The following is a 16,040-nucleotide window of genomic DNA, read 5'->3' on the forward strand; positions in this document are numbered from 1 at the left end:
AAGCAACAATGTACAACAAAACAGCAACAACAATAAACCACTGACAAAGAACAAATTAAAACACAAGAAAGAAAAACTTGTAGTTAGTTCAAGGATCGTTGGCCTTTAGGAGTATTTTCCAGTCTAGTCTGTTGGGGCACCATGCCCTGGCCCCAAAGTCTGCCTTCAGCATTCCCTGGGGATCTTGCTGCTCCATTCCCTTGCTGTTCCGCTGCACTAACTTAAAGTGAGTTGCTTGATGCTTGCATAGTGGGAAAATGCACACTATGAAAGCTCCGCTCCACCCAGCACACAATTCCAGTTTTTTTGGGGGGGTATCCCCTTGTATGCGTGTTCCTTGCATGTCTCTAGTAATAATAGAGGCTTCATTATTAATCACTTGTCAGATAACTTGTTGCATTTCATATGCTCTTCAAAACTACCTTGGAGCTTTTTGCTTTTATTAAGAGGAATTTATGGTTGTCTTTACTTTACAAATGAGCATAATATAAGAACTTCCTGGGAACATTTTTCAAAGTACAGATAACTCTGGTGACCAGAATTTTAGGACCTGTACATTTAAACATGATGCTGATACCACTAATATCCAACAACCACACTTTAGAAATACTGATATATGCAAATATTTGGGGGAATGTATTTAGCATTATTCATATCAGTTAATGAAAAATACACAATGTTTTCAGAAATTAGAGCTATGCAATTAACTTGGGACCACTTCCCAATGAATCAGAGAATTCACACTGCCTGGCCTCAAATGTAAAAAAATGCAAAACAAAATCTGCAACCTGTAAAAAAGACATCCTTCTTCTCCCAAGCATTTAATCCTATCTAACCAGTATGAAAAAGAAAATCTTGTTTTCTCAAAATTTTTCTGATTTTATTAAGATTATTCATATATTTGTAAGGACAAAAATGAGCCATTCTTTGTTGAATTTCAAAGCCCAATAATAAAAAATTCAATCAAACTCACTTTTTATCAATTCAGCATATTAATTTCACAAGTTCTATGCTTAGCAGAAAAAAATGGCTTCCCCCCCAAAAAAGTTCTACCTGGTTTTGAAGAGCCAATGTCAGGTTGTCCTAACTGTTTTTTCCTTTTGGCTTCCTCCACTGGATTTTCAAACTGGGTCTTCTGGTTAAGGTGACTGTAAAATGTAGGGGGGAAATGGATTTATAATAAAAGAGTTACACATATTTTTTAATTAAAAAATTAATTTTCTTTAGGGCTCTTACAGCTTTTATAACAATCCATACATCAATTGTATCAAGCATATTTTTACATATGTTGCCACCATTCTTTTCAAAACCATTTTTTTCTACTTGAGCCCTTGGTGTCAGCTTTTTTTCCCCCTCCCTCCCACTTTCATGAACCCTTATTAAATTATAAATTATTATTATTGTTTTCATGTCTTACACTGACTGATGTCTTCCTCATCCACTTTTCTGTTGTTCATCCCCCTGGGAGGGGGTTATATGTGGATCATTGTGATCAGTTTCCCCTTTCTCCCCCCACCTTCCCCTTTCCCTTCTGGTATCACTACTCTCATTATTGGTCCTGAGGGGTTTATTTGTCCTGGATTCCATGTGTTTCCAGCTTATCTGTACCCGATTACACATATTTTTAAGTGGAATATCATATTATTAAATCATCTTAGATTAAGAAAACTATGTTAGGCTATCCAACCTAAGTTTGACAGATCATAATGGGAAGGCTTTTTGGTGAATACAGAAGGGTTCACAGAAAGACCTACAAGTCAAGGCTGGTGAAAGTGTAAAGGTATTCCCTTTACTATATTGTTGTGGTTTGTTATTGGTGCTGTCCAGTCCATTCCACTCATTATGCATAACAGAACGAATCACCACGGATCCCATGCCATCCTCATAATTGCTGTGTCTGAGCCAACTGTTGCAACTACTGTGTCAATCCGCCTGTCTCATCATGGGTCATTACTATCAATCCAAACTCCCTGCCATCAAGTCAACGCCCACTCACAGCGGCCCTAATAAGGCAGGGTAGAACTGCCCCTGTGGGCTCCCAAGACTGAAACTGTTTATGGGAGTAGAAAGACCCATCTTTCTACCACTAAATGGCTGGTGCTTTTCAAGTGCTGACCTTGCAGTTATCAGCCCAGCTCATAAACACCACGCAACCAGAGCTCCTAGCATATACTATAGCGTCATCATAAACTCAATGCAGGTATCCCCTGCTTTTCAAAAGTTCACTTTACACCACTTAGCTTTTACAAATAGTCTACACATTGAAACCAGTTTTTGCCAACTGAAAAAATTCTATGAAGATTTTCACTTTTACAAAGCAATAGTGAAAAGCAAACTATTGTAGCCAGCTGTTAAAGAAGCAGCAGGGTCCATCCTGAGCAGTCAGAGTGACATCACTAAGTTCCTTTCCTAGAGATGATACTCAGCATTTTAACATCAAGCTCCCATAGTTTTTAAATGTGTCTGTGCAAAACATGTTCACATTATTTTGGGTTTAAAGTGTTATGTCAGCGGTTCACAACCTGTGGGTTGCAACCCCTTTGGGGGTTGAATCACCCTTTCACAGGGGTTGGCCAATTCATAACAGTAGCAAAATGACAGGTATGAAGTAGCAACGAAAATAATTTTATGGTTGGGGGGTCACCATAACATGAGGAACTGTATTAAAGGGTCGCGGCAATGGGAAGGTTGAGAACCACTGTGTTATGTGGTATGATTTGGTAGATTATTTGAGGGGTCTGGGAATACTATGAAAATTTCCCCATGTAAATTAGCAGTCAGTGCTTCTTGACTTCGTCAAAGAAAGGGTTCACAGGAACACTGTGCTTTCAGATAGCAGGGGAAACCTGCAAAGCCACTAACAGATTCTAAATCTATAGTAGATGGCTTTGTATCTGATGCAATAAGGGCTGGTTTGGTGACAAGTGATCAGTTCAATTTTGGGGGTGGTTGAAAGTGGGAGGTTTTCAATTTAAGTTGCTTCAAAGGAAATCCAAGTACAGAATCCTTCCAGAATTTTACTACTGTACTCCAACTGACTCAACAACATTCATTCAGCAGTCACCATTGAGTGACTTAATTTTGTCAAACCGCATCATAGATCAACTTTTTCACACTCAAGTTTTTCCACAATTGTGTAAAAATTGAATGGCATAATGCAAGATGAGTTCAACTAGTATTTAGAATTTGGGCCAGTCACAACAGACTCTGGCAGAGGCAGAAACATGTGGGGGACTAGAGGGTCGCCACTAGCCTATTGTATACAGTGACTATGGGCAACTGTATGTTTTAGAGGGACCCTGGGAAGTAAGCTTAAGTCTGCCAGGCAATTACAAAGAAGCTGGTTAAGAAAGCAACTCTTGGACAAAAGATGTCTAAGGCTACAGATAGGTCTAATATGGATGCACTGACATTTATAGTCCAGCATTTCCACAGTAGAAATATACTTCACCCAAATGATGGGCATTTTCCAGCAAAGTCCATTTTAACAAGAAGTAAGTGACATGAGTAAATACAAGCGAATGAACATAAATCATGAGAAATTTGGAATAACTGTAATTAGATAAGCTGAATATTACCCAAATAGAATAGTCAACTCAGATATTTACTTGTGCAGTTTGTGAACATTCATGATAATAGTAGGGGGGGGGGTAGCAGGGAAATAAAACAAAACCCTGACAGTAAGGAAGTGGGCTTTCTTTGTGCTGTTTAGGATTCTAGGGTACCAGCACAACAGATGTGGTTTTTTCATCTCAGAGCAATAAATATGGCAAGCGGTACTTGACATTCTTTGGGTTCTGATTTCACTAAAACTCATGGATGCTTTTGCTTCTGACTACAAGGGAGTGCCTTATCCACCGAGCTAACTCTACGGCCCTCAGGGAAAAAGTAAACTTTCACCAGAAATTATTATTAGGTACTGGCATTTTACATAGTCTTAAAACACACACACACAGACACACCGATTAGAAAGTGACACTCAAAAGAGAATAAAACTGTTTAGAAAGATCCCTGGCACATTTGAAGATCATCAGCTACAATGACTCACTTTGCCACCCTGGCATTAGAAGACAAAAGTAGCAATTTGTATTTATACCCTTTGTAATGTGTGGGAGAAGAGAGTAGAAATATGCAAAAGGAGAAATCCCTTCCTTAAAATTATTTGACAACGAGCATAAGGTTCTAGTACAGGGTGTAACAGCATCTGTTTCCTTCGACTACCTAGGTTAAAATGTCATCAACAAAACAAAAGCGTTAAAATACTCTTCTTTTGGTTACTTATATCCACAACATTAACTATAGAAGTAGTGATTTACACACTTACTGCCGTGGATAGTAAGAGAGGAGAATATTGGAGATTATCAGAAAAATTAAATAAAGGGAGTGATAAAAGCATAAGCTATAGAAACTCATAGACAGATACCATATAACTTGGAATGTCATTGGTATGAAAATTTTGTTCATATCTGAATTTTTAAAATGTGTCCCACTAAATAACAGAATTATTCTTTCACAAAGAATGCGCACTATTAAAGCAGACTATGACATTTAAACTGCATCAAGGCATGTGACACAACACCATCAAGATAACATTTATAAATATATAAGTTTTCTTATGGATGGGCTGCCGTGAAATTTGGAAAGAATTTCATTTTGAAAAATAAGTTAATCTACTTCAGGTTCACATCCTCTAAAATAAATACAAAGAAAAGTGCCATTGCAGTTGGAGTTTACTACTGCAAGGCTTCTGCCAAGAGCAATCACTGTACCATCTGGTTTGACAAACTGAGCGTGCCAAAGAGTAGCCATTCAAGTAACAGCTTTTTATCTCCTTCAGCAAACTCACTGCAGATTACTATGGTTGAGATTCAAAACCTAACTCATCTACGAATCAAGCCACACTCCACAGCTCAGCTGACTCCATACTAATTTGCATCATGAGTACAGCCTGCTCTTCTGAATTTAATAAATTATCCTCCAGTAAAAGGAGCTTGTTCTGGGAGCGATCATACAAAATCGTGTTGCTGCTGTTGGTGGTTCTAACTCGGGCTATTTCTTGCACTTCCATGGGAGCAGGTCACTTCAGGTTTGCCCTAAACTTGCTTCCATATGCTATTTTTACTTAATGGGAACTTGAGCATTTAGCCCAAGACTTTACAGCAGGCAAATGACTTTCACCTCTGGTCCATGTATTCCAATTCACTCAGAATAGAAAATTCAAAATGAGCAGCATTATCTCAGAAATGTTCAGCAGTGTCAGTGGCAAATAATAGTTAATTTCAACCCAATTTAAATAGACTAAACTATTAGGGGAGGGGAGAAAATTTCCACAATTCACAAAACCTTTTTCTGTTGGCCTTCAAATGTTCTTCTGAATTGAAAACATGGTCACTTTCCCTTTATTTTTAACTGAGCATTTTAAAAAGAGTTGTTATATATTTTCACATCACAGTATCAGGTATTAAAAAATACAATGGAAATAAAAATTATTACAGACTGCTAAAGAACCCGAATATTAAAACTGAAGTTGTATAGCTAAAGGTCAAACTAACAGAGTTGTTCCCTTAGGTACAAATGAGATTTTTCAATGTCATTCCAAAATTCTCCTTAATCATAATGACTCAAGTAACAGTGTACACATTAGGCTATTAGAATAAGGAGCACAGTTACACATAGGAGTCAGAGCCAGTTAACTTAGGGCTAACTACCAGGAAACAGCATAGGTCTATGACAACAGGTAATGAAAAATTAATAAGTAATTAGAAAATCAGAGGATTCTTGTGGTTTCTATTTTTCCCAGGTAATAATATACTTTGCCTTTGATACCTAGGCAGTAGGTTCAGACTTGTAGGTTCAGGTACACGATAGTGTTTCTGATGCAATGTCTGTCTGAGACCCATAGGTGAGGAAAAAACTGAAAAGAAAGCAATCCCAATCGCCATACAATGCAGTAATTAGATATGCAAGGAACATGAAAAGATAGTGACATTAGCTTTATCAAGAGTGACATAAGCTTAATTATATACTTCAAAACTTTGGATCATTATGGTGCAAAGCCCTTAATGTCTTTCTAGTGCTTTCAGAATCACACAGTTCCAATGTTGGAAGTGACTTTAATAGCTCATCTAGTGCAGTGATCTCATTTCAGATTCCCATGGACCAGTGTTCTTTTTAAAGGCTGATGTAGTAAAGCTTGCATCTCCAGCTGTAAATCATCTTTCCTCTAGTACTCTCTATTTACTTCAAAGGCAACTTTTAGGATGCCCAGGGTCAGTGAAGTAATTGCCCACAACCCCTACCTTCTCGTCCCCCTGAAAAGGGTGAGAAGCTGGATTGCAGGAGCATGAAGTACTCTCTCCAGTGCTCCGTAAAGTGGAATAATGAGGGAAGTATTTGAGAGACTAGTCACAGAGGTCACACACTTACTCCACATAGTAGGTCCCATACTGAGGGTCCTCTATCTTCTCCCAGCCATAAGGAAGTTCTGTAAATACACAAAAGAACTGAATGAAATGTCATATTCAAAGCAGGCAGCAAACAATCACTGGGTGAATTTGAGTAGTTTTAAATTTTTATTTCATTATACTAATATTTGGGAGACAGAAGATGAAGGCTCATTTTTCAAGAACAAACACAGTTTGAGTCTGAGGGTTTCTTCAATTGTGAGTGTGTGTCTCAGCAAATAATCAGGAGACCAGAACAAAAGATATTAAACTCAAGGGTCTTTATTTGAATCGCAAACCGTAAGAATATGCTGATTATATTAAAAATCACAATCTTTCCTTTAAAAAGCTTGATACAGTTGAAAGGAGACATTCCCTATAGACATATACCAGAAGCAGCTGCTTGTTAAACATTTCATTATGCATAAGACTTGTCAATTAATCCTACTATATTTGGGGCCACTTCTCCCTGCTGTAAAGTTCAGCATTGGGTTCATGGCATTTCATTTTGGCAACTGAGATTTGCTTAAAACCTCAGAAAGGGTCTGTCTTCCCCTGCGTTACCTTGATCTGAGTATTCAACAGTTCTAATGCCTTGTGTGGATGAGCTGTGTTTGTGGACATTAACAGTGTTATGTTTTACACAGAATTACTAAATATGGTTTATCCCAAGTAACTTACCAATAAAATCTAACCAGGAAAATGGAAGGACATTGAATTTCTGAGCGTTGAAAGAAATAAAGGAAAAAAAAATCTGATTTTTCTAAAATGAGCTGGCTCTGATAATAACGGATTCTCTGCTCCCTCCCCTGTGTCTGCATTCCTTGAGAGTTTAAGTTCCTGAAAAACTATTTAATATATTAGCCAGACATGGAGTAATTTGGCAGGAATGATCCTAGCAGGTGGTTCTAGTGCTACCAATTATTATCTGAGCCCAGCACAAACGAATGTCTTGAAAATCCACAGTTGCACACTAGGATGGCCCACACTTTTATCTTCAATTTCTTTTACTGATTTTCTGCTATGCAGAAACACACACCCACACATACATACATGCATACATACACAAATGAAGTATGCCAGGCAGAAAATAGCCTTAGACAAAAATCAAAAGACACTATATAATTTAGCCTCTGGCTCTCCACTTTGGGATATATCAGCTTGGTAAGTAAAAATCCCATTGTAATGAGCCTAATGAGCTACATAAAATGTTTTCCTCTAATACAAATGGTCATTCCACATTAAGAACAACAAGCACATAAACAAGTCAGGTCTCTTGATGAGAAGCTGTGAACCAGCTCTCACCCTTTTATTTCTGCTGCAGCATATTGTTCTGCCTGTGAATGTTGATGGGTAGTTTCACGGGCTGGTGAGTTTTTATGAATTTCCTTTGAAGGACCTAGTTGGAATGTCTGAAGGGGAGATAAGAATAGCTGAAAAGCGACCACTAAGTGGAAACAACAAAACAACTAAGAATACCTGAGATACACTTCAGCTCATTTTCTTCTGTACCTATGCTGCAAACAATTGGCAATTAAATAGGTACAATATTTTTATCAAGCAACTGGTATATGGATTAAGACTGCATGAATTTTATGAGGAGGCTTTAAAAAGTTTGTCTATAAATCCCACTAGTGTGCACAAACTTTTTGACAAACCTTGTATGTGCAAAAATGCACAAGATTACCAAAGCACTGTGGTTATAGATCTTCCATAAAAGATGCATGTTTTTTAATTTAATAGAAATTTTCTTGAAACAGCTAGGGTGCTGAGTAAGATTGAATTCTACAACTGTAGCACAGTTGTATTTATGCTGTCTTTACTAATATTTGGAGAATAGAAAGAACTATAGAAAATCTGGAAGATGCCATTTGATATCAAACAAATTCACAAAAATGAATGTTTGGATAAGTTTTGGTACTTAAATAGGCTAAAAGATTGACATTTCAGTGTTGAACTTGGACACGGATTCAGCATGTTAGTGACACCATTAGTCAAATTTTGTAGGGTAGATTGGTGCTGATTAAGGGTATGGTTGTTATTTACTTATTAAATATGAAGCCAATGAAAGCAAGACTAAAATACTTAGCAATCAGATACAACCTGATTCATTTACTGATTTCTTTCCTTTTATCTCTTCCCCCTTCTGTCTTCAAAAGATGAAATAAAAATAAAAACAACACAGAAGTGATCTCAAGGAGTTCATAGTCTAGACAGGAAGGCAGAGAGATAACTGGGGCAAAGAAGACAACCATTTGGAGGAGTGCAGACGAACAGCACCAATTGGTGGGTGAGATAAGCTACCAGAAAAGCTTGCTAAGGTACTAGAGGAGCTAAGTCTTAAAGGGTGAGCTTGCATTCCCAACAGATGCTAGGGCATGTGCAAAGGCAATGAGGGGTTAAGAATGCATAGCATTTTCAGTAATTGCAAATAATTTGGTGTGACTGGAGTGGAAATTGAATGCAAAGAGAGACTAGTCCTTTGCACAGCAGCCTTGTGCACCTTATTAAGGATCATTATTTTGATGCTGTTGGGACTGATTAAGTAGGACTGTGACATGCTTAAATTTATATTTGAGATAGATTATGAGCAGCAGTTAATGAAGGGTGACATGGATGGACTGCAGTGAGAATAAAGGAGAACAAATAAGAAAACTATTTGTAAGATGCTAGGAAGGCTGGCAGGAAAGAACAGACTAGAGAGAGAAGGAAGGACTGAGTGAGTCACTTGAAGGCTGAGGGACGAGAGGAGAGGTGAGGCAAAACTGAATGCTCGGTTTCTGGTCCTTCTGCCATGAACAAAGCGCACCAGATATTGATCGAAAGACTGACTACCAACTGCACAAAAGCCACTGCAAGGAAAGTAAAAACCAGTCTTCGGAAGAGATGGCTTTTTGTTTTGAAAACTGGTTGTGAGAAGACAGAGTGCGAACTATAGGGCCACAGAAAATGTCTTTTCTTACTCGGAGATAAGGAAGACTGAACCATCGTTCTCTTTTGTAAGAAGCTAAATAAAGCATCTCCTCCTCCCATTTAAAAAAAAAAAAAGTTGATTCAAAAGGCAAAACTATGTGTGGCATATCAAGTAGCTGGCTAGTACTAAGCCCTATAAATTTATCCTTTTTCTGTTCTTCTCCCGAAACCAGGGTTTTTCTTATTTAAATGAATGAATTACAGTAGCTTCTTATTGTGGAGCCCTATTCAGTTGATAATTTCTTTTTCTCTTTCTCTAAGCTCCAAATGGCATCAACATTCAATGCATTTTAAAGCTGCTTTTAGTAAAAAAAAAAAAATCTTTGTTTCACCATAAAAAAATGGGGTGGGTAAAGAGTAAAATGGACTCTAGGTATATATTTAAGATAACTATTTAACCCAAACACCAATTAATTTCTTTAAATGTAAGATCAATATGTACAAATTTGCCATCAGATTACAAGACAAAGGCAGGGCTAGGTTCTGAATATCAGCAATATGAGTGTGGGGGGCCAAGTTTTAAAACCCAGGTCCTTCTGGAGGATGTGCAGCAGATTAATATTTACAATATTAAATTGTACAATTCTACACTTTAAATATTACTAAAGATGCCCTGGAGCATCTACTCTGTGCTATGGGAATACTAACATATTGTATCCTAGAGGTAGTTTATGGTGGGGTGTGAGGGCAGAGGAAACAGTGCACAGGGAAAGTGGTAAAAGTCTCTGGAGTACAAGGCACATAGGTTCAGAGCTTCACAGCACAGGCTTCCCATCACATAAGTGGAGGTAATATTAGAAAGACCGACCTAGTTGTGGGGACGAGAGAATAGCTCTTCCATTAAAAGGTTTTGAACAGCACTATAACACTGTCTGAAGGCAGAATAAGGATGACTGATATGACACAAGCAGCCCTGGTGGCATTCTTGGGTACGTGTTTGACTGCTTTTCACAAGGTTGGGAGAAAGATGAAGCTGTCGGTTTCCAGGAAGATTAACAGCTTCAGAAACCTTATATAATGTTGGAATCAACTTGATGGGTTTCTATGAGTAGAAAATGAGTCAAATATGGGTGTGGCAGTTACATAAATCTGTCAACTTCCAAAGTGGGTGAGTCTAGACTGCCGATAAGGCCATCGCCAATGAGGTCTCTACATGGGCATGGCCTTCTCCTGAGAATTCTGGGAACTCCAGTATTCCTCCCTGGAAGCAGGAGACACTTTCTGCTTCTGCTTCCTATTCCTGATGAAAAGACACATGAAGCTAGGCTAGAGCCCTTGGGCTGGAGGAATTTGTTTCTCTAGTCAACCCAGATTAACACAAATGGGTTTGGCTTTTTGTTTTCTATATAACTGGTAGCCCAGTGAGTTAGGCTAACCTCAACATTGGTGGTTCAAACCCTCTGGTGAAGGGTGAGGCTGAAAGGTGAAGCTATCTGCTTCCATAAAGATTTAGTTTCCTATAGAGCAGTGTTTCTCAACTTTCCTAATGCCATCACCCTTTAATACAGTTCCTCATATTGTGGTGACCCCCAACCATAATATTATTTTCGTTGCTAATTCATAACTGTAATTTTGCTACTGTTATGAATCATAATGTAAATATCTGATATGCAAGATGTATTTTCATTGTTACAAACTGAACACAATTAAAGCATAGTGATTAATCACATATATTGTGACATATTTATTTCTAATTATAAATAAATGAAATTTTGTCTTGAAGCATGGTATAGCATGGTAACAGTCTTCATGCCGGGTACTTGTATGTGGGTGTACCTGCATGTGGGCAGACCCGCCTGGAGATGGATAGAGGGGCAGTGTCTTGGTTCCTAAGATTATCGGAAATACACTGTTTTCTGATGGTTTTAGGCGACCCTTGAGAAAGGGTCATTTGACTCCCAGAGGAGTCACGACCCACAGGTTGAGAATTGCTGCTGTAAAGAAACCCTCTGCAGGGTTTCTAAGAGCTGGAATTGACTCTGGCAAAGACTTTTACGTAACACATAGCTCATTTTTCAGAGTAAAAGAGAAACTATTAATAATTATGTTTGAATAACAGGAATAAGTTGGGTTAGTCCTGAGAACATCAAGATATATGGTTATTGACTGGTTAATTTTATTACATTGTGCCCTGCTCATTGGTCAAATACTACTCTAGATGTGGTTATGAAGCAGTGTATGCAATTTTTTTGGTCATGTAGTTTAACCAATAAAACATCTGAACATGTATCTCACAGCTATATACATGTACACACAAGCAGTCCCTGGATTATGGATGAGTTCTGTTTCTAAGTCTATCTTTTAGTCAAATTTGTATATCAGTCAGAAGTTAGGTACAGTTAATATCTGCCATCAGATATTTGTGTACCTTTCTGTCCATTAAAATATATTAAAGAAATACTTCCAGATACAATGAAATATCTGACATAATAACACAGTAATAATACTAATGTTTTGATGCACATCACAAAGTTGCTTTGTTGCTGTTTGTTATTATAAATGATCATACATGTGGGTTGGTTAGTAATTACTGGTTGCATGTTCTAAGGATTGCCTGTACTTACTTACAAATGTACATGCTATACTACTAATGTACATGTAACAGAACATCCATAACAATGGAAAATTGTAAAGAGAGGAAGACTAAATAATCATCACTGTTTCATGCCAATGGTGAATACCTCATATGAGGTATAGGAAAGAGCCAGCTGTGATGATTTCTTACTGTTAGTTTATACATGCATATTTGCATTTCTTCATTCTGCAGTACCTTGCAGAAATATTTTTGAGCTATATTTTAATATGTGTGGGTTAGTTTATAACTACAGAACATAATTCATAAATCTTCCTGACAGACCACAGAGAAACTAAAACGCCATAGAGCACTTGACAAAAGTTGAAGGCAACAAGCCTGTTTTTCCCTCGGTAAGCTTTGGGAGAGTATGTGGCGAAGTGCCGTCAGGAATAAGGAAGAACACCCACCCGTGCTGACATAGGCTGCTGCTGCTGGGTCTGTTCACAGCAACCCCGCGTACAACAGAAGGAAGAAATGCCTTATTCAGATGTGGGCAGCTGTTTCTTCTTTGAAAGTCTATTTTTACTAATTGACAAATAGTTTAATATCGATGTTATAAAAAGGTAAAACCAAAATGGAGAAAACGGTTTTATTAGGACATGGCCATGAGGAATAGGGAAAACACCCTTGGAAATGGGCATCAGCAAATTTAACTCCAAAAGAGAAGGTTAACAGCCTGTTACAGAAATGAAGTCAAGGTCTTACTTTCTGTCTTCTCCTGCGCCCAATCTCTTAGCTTCTTCATTGCCTTTGATGCCTCAAAGTCCAAGAACATCTTTCCACTGAATCTTTGGGCCTTGGGAAACTTGGTAAATCTCAAAATTGCTTCTCTTGACAACATCTCTCATAACAGGGTGTTTTCTACCCATTTTGTTTTCAGTTATTGACCCAACCTGTGATGTCTTGGATGATACACTTGCTATCAGCTTTAATGGTGAGTTTATTCATATTTTGATTTTTTTGCTTGTTCAACTGCTTTGTGAGCTATCCTTGGTTCTGTTGTTTGATTTATCTGTTGTCCTGAGACCCTCTCACTTACCTTCAGTGGGCTGTCAGGTCCCCAGTATAAACTGCAGACCCAGCTTGGGTACCTCTTCTCCCATGATGGCTGCAGCTGCCATCAACATAAACTATTGGAATATGTTCACCCCAGCCAAAGTCCTGTCCCAGTTGGTCCTTGTAAATCATGTTGCATTTTCCACTAAGGTCAATGACTTCCTTAGTCCCTTCAGTCTTCAGTTCCTGTTTCTTTTTATTTGGGGAATCAAAATATTTTCATCAGGAAATAAAGATACCAAAGTCCACTCACACCATTAAGGTTGACACTACTTCAAAGAGGCAGCTCTTCCCCAGTTACATATTTGCATGTTTCCCACCTCATGAGCTCATATTCCTGCACTATTTCTGACAACACTTTGCTGCTATTCACAAGGTTTTCAGTTCCCTCAGATGTCAACAGTCTATTCTTTCTCTGTAGTCTGTTCTCAGTCCAGAAGCTTTGCAGAAACCTTTTCACCACAAGTGACCTGCTGGTATTTGAAATACTGGCAGCATAACTTCCAGCATCGCGGTAAGACAAAAACTATCGTGTGACAAACTGACAGAGATGAGTGGTGGTATTAAACAGTAGTGAAGCTTAATTGATTTCTTTTAAAAACAGCAATATGAAAAATAAGTTCTAACATTTTCTTACTTTATGCTAATAAATACCATTTGGAGACCACCAGCATAAAGGATATATTGGCGAGTATGAATAAACAGCAAAGAAAAATGAACAAAATCTAAGAGATAGTAATTAAAGTTTTGATGAGGAAGATATATAGCAAAAAAAGCATAGATAAATAAAAGACAGGCTTCGACGCTTTGTGAAAAGCAAATGTAGTAAAATATGAATTGTAATATTTTGGTGGTGGGCTTATAGTTGCTCATCGTAACATTCTTTCAAATTCACATTTTCTATATGCTTGAAATTTTTCAAAATAGGATACTGGCAAAACAGGAAAAAGAAAAGGCACAGACAGGACTTGGCAACCACACAGGAAAAAGAACAAGAGAAAAGCATGGTTCTAAGGATTCTGACCCAGATGGTAAGAGGACAGAAACGGGAAAGGGGGACGAACAACGTTAAATTCAGTTTTAGGTGTGTTTATATGAAGTGCTAATAGGACAACAACAAACAAAGGTTCAAATGTAGTAAGAAATAAAGAATTCAGATGTCAAGGGCAATACTAGCGATTTAGGTAAGGAGGCTAAAACAAAACAAAAATAAAGTGACAGTTAAAGCTATGAGAATGAAAACATTGTATAAAATAAGGGAAATACTAAGGGAAAAAAAGCAGTAAACCATAGCTAAATAACTGTTGTTGTTGTTGTTGTTGTTAGTGACTTCAAGTCGGTTCTGACCAATAGCAACCCTCAGCACAACAGTGTGAAACACTGCCTGGTCCTGCGCCATCCTCACAATGGTCTTTAAGTAAGAGCCCATTGTGGCAGCCACTTGTCACTCCTTCTCCTTGAGGGCCTGCCTCTTTCCCGCTGCCCCTCTACTCTACTAAGCATGATGTCTTTCTCCAGGGACTTGTCTCTTCTGACAACATGTCCAAAGTCCATGAGACCAAGTCTCACCATCTTTGTCTCTAAGAAGCACTCTGGCTATCCTTCTCCCAAGAGAGATTTATTTGTTTTTATGGAAGTCCTTGGTACTTATAATAGTCTTCAGCAACACTACAACTCAAACACATCAATTCTTCTTTGGTCTTCCTTATTCAACAGCCAATGTTCACATGCATATGAGGCAATTAGAAATACCATGACTTAGGTCAGGGAGCAGAAAAAGAACTCCAAATCAAACTCACTGTCATTGAGTTGATTCTAACTCCTGCAGGATCAACAGTCTGAAACCACCAGCCAAATGATGAGGCTTTCTACTCCAATAAAGAGACAATTTTGGAAACTCACAGGTGCAGTTTAACTCTGTCCTCTATGAGTCATAGAAAAAGGACTAGGCAGTAACAAAAGAGACATGCCTGAGAAGATTAATATGGTCACACTCCTTAAAAAGTCAAATTCCGCAGTATTATATATTCAAGTTTGTCTTGTTATTTTCTGTTGAGTTGATTTTGACTCATGATGCTTGGTATGTGCAGAATATAACTACTCCACTGAGTTTCCAAGGATGGCCAGGCCTGCCTTCTGAGGTACTCAGTGGGTTCACACTATGAACCTTTTTGGCTAGTAGTTGAGAGCTTAACTGTTTGTGCCACTATGGACCCCGGTATGCTTGCACAATGGCTGATTTCACCTTAAGCAAGAACTCAGTTTGAAAAGCCTTATAAACAAGGGTGGCGTGTTATAAAAATTATAAAGAATCTCAGCTACTCTTTTTTTCCCCCTCATCGATTTTTATCATTTTATTCGGGGGTTCTTACAAATCTTATGACAATCCATCATTCAATTGTATCAGGCACACTTGTACATATGTTGCCATCAACGTTTCCAAAATATTTTCTTTCTACTTGAGCCCCTGGAATCAGCTCTTCTCTCCCACCTACCTCCACCCCGTGAACCCTTCATCAATTATATATTATTGATGCTATTTTGTGTCTTACACTGTCCATTGTCTCCCTTTACCCACATTTCTGTTATTTGTCCCCCTACGGGGTGGTTATATATCCAACCTTGTGATGGTTTTCCCTTTTCGCTTCCCCACCCCCACCATCCCTTGACCCTCATGGTATTGTTACCCTCACTACTGTTCCTAAGGGGTTTATCTGTCCTGAAGTACATGTGTCGAGAGCTCCGGTCTAGCCGGATTTGTAAAGTATAATTGGGTCATGGTAGTGGGGGTGGGGGGGAAGAAGTATTCAGGGACTAGAGGAATAATGTGTGTTTGGTCGATGCTATACTGCACCCTGGTTGAACTGTCCCTTCTGTGGGGGGATGTCCAATTGTCTACAGGTGGGCTTTGAGTTTCCACTCCAACCCCCCTTATTCACATCGATATAGTTGTTTTGGATCTTTTGATACCTGATCCCGTCAACACCTCATGA

The 16,040-nt window shown here is 38.4% G+C and overlaps 1 protein-coding gene across 4 annotated transcripts in view; it reads right to left on the reverse strand.

Moving 5' to 3' along the window:
* MAGI3 (membrane associated guanylate kinase, WW and PDZ domain containing 3) overlaps positions 1-16,040 on the reverse strand; it is a 275,989-nt gene that overhangs the window by 50,236 nt on the left and 209,713 nt on the right. For all 4 annotated transcript variants that reach the window (XM_004699165.2, XM_045292004.1, XM_045292006.1 and 1 more), the window contains exons 7-8: positions 6,427-6,484; positions 1,054-1,148 (exon numbers count right to left, since the gene is read on the reverse strand). In XM_004699165.2, coding sequence (XP_004699222.1) covers positions 1,054-1,148; positions 6,427-6,484 — 153 coding nt within the window. The remainder of the gene's footprint in view (positions 1-1,053; positions 1,149-6,426; positions 6,485-16,040) is intronic.

Source organism: Echinops telfairi, unplaced genomic scaffold, assembly GCF_000313985.2.
Source record: "Echinops telfairi isolate 266 unplaced genomic scaffold, ASM31398v2 ScPeMD7_443;HRSCAF=831, whole genome shotgun sequence".
Taxonomy (NCBI): domain Eukaryota; kingdom Metazoa; phylum Chordata; class Mammalia; order Afrosoricida; family Tenrecidae; genus Echinops; species Echinops telfairi.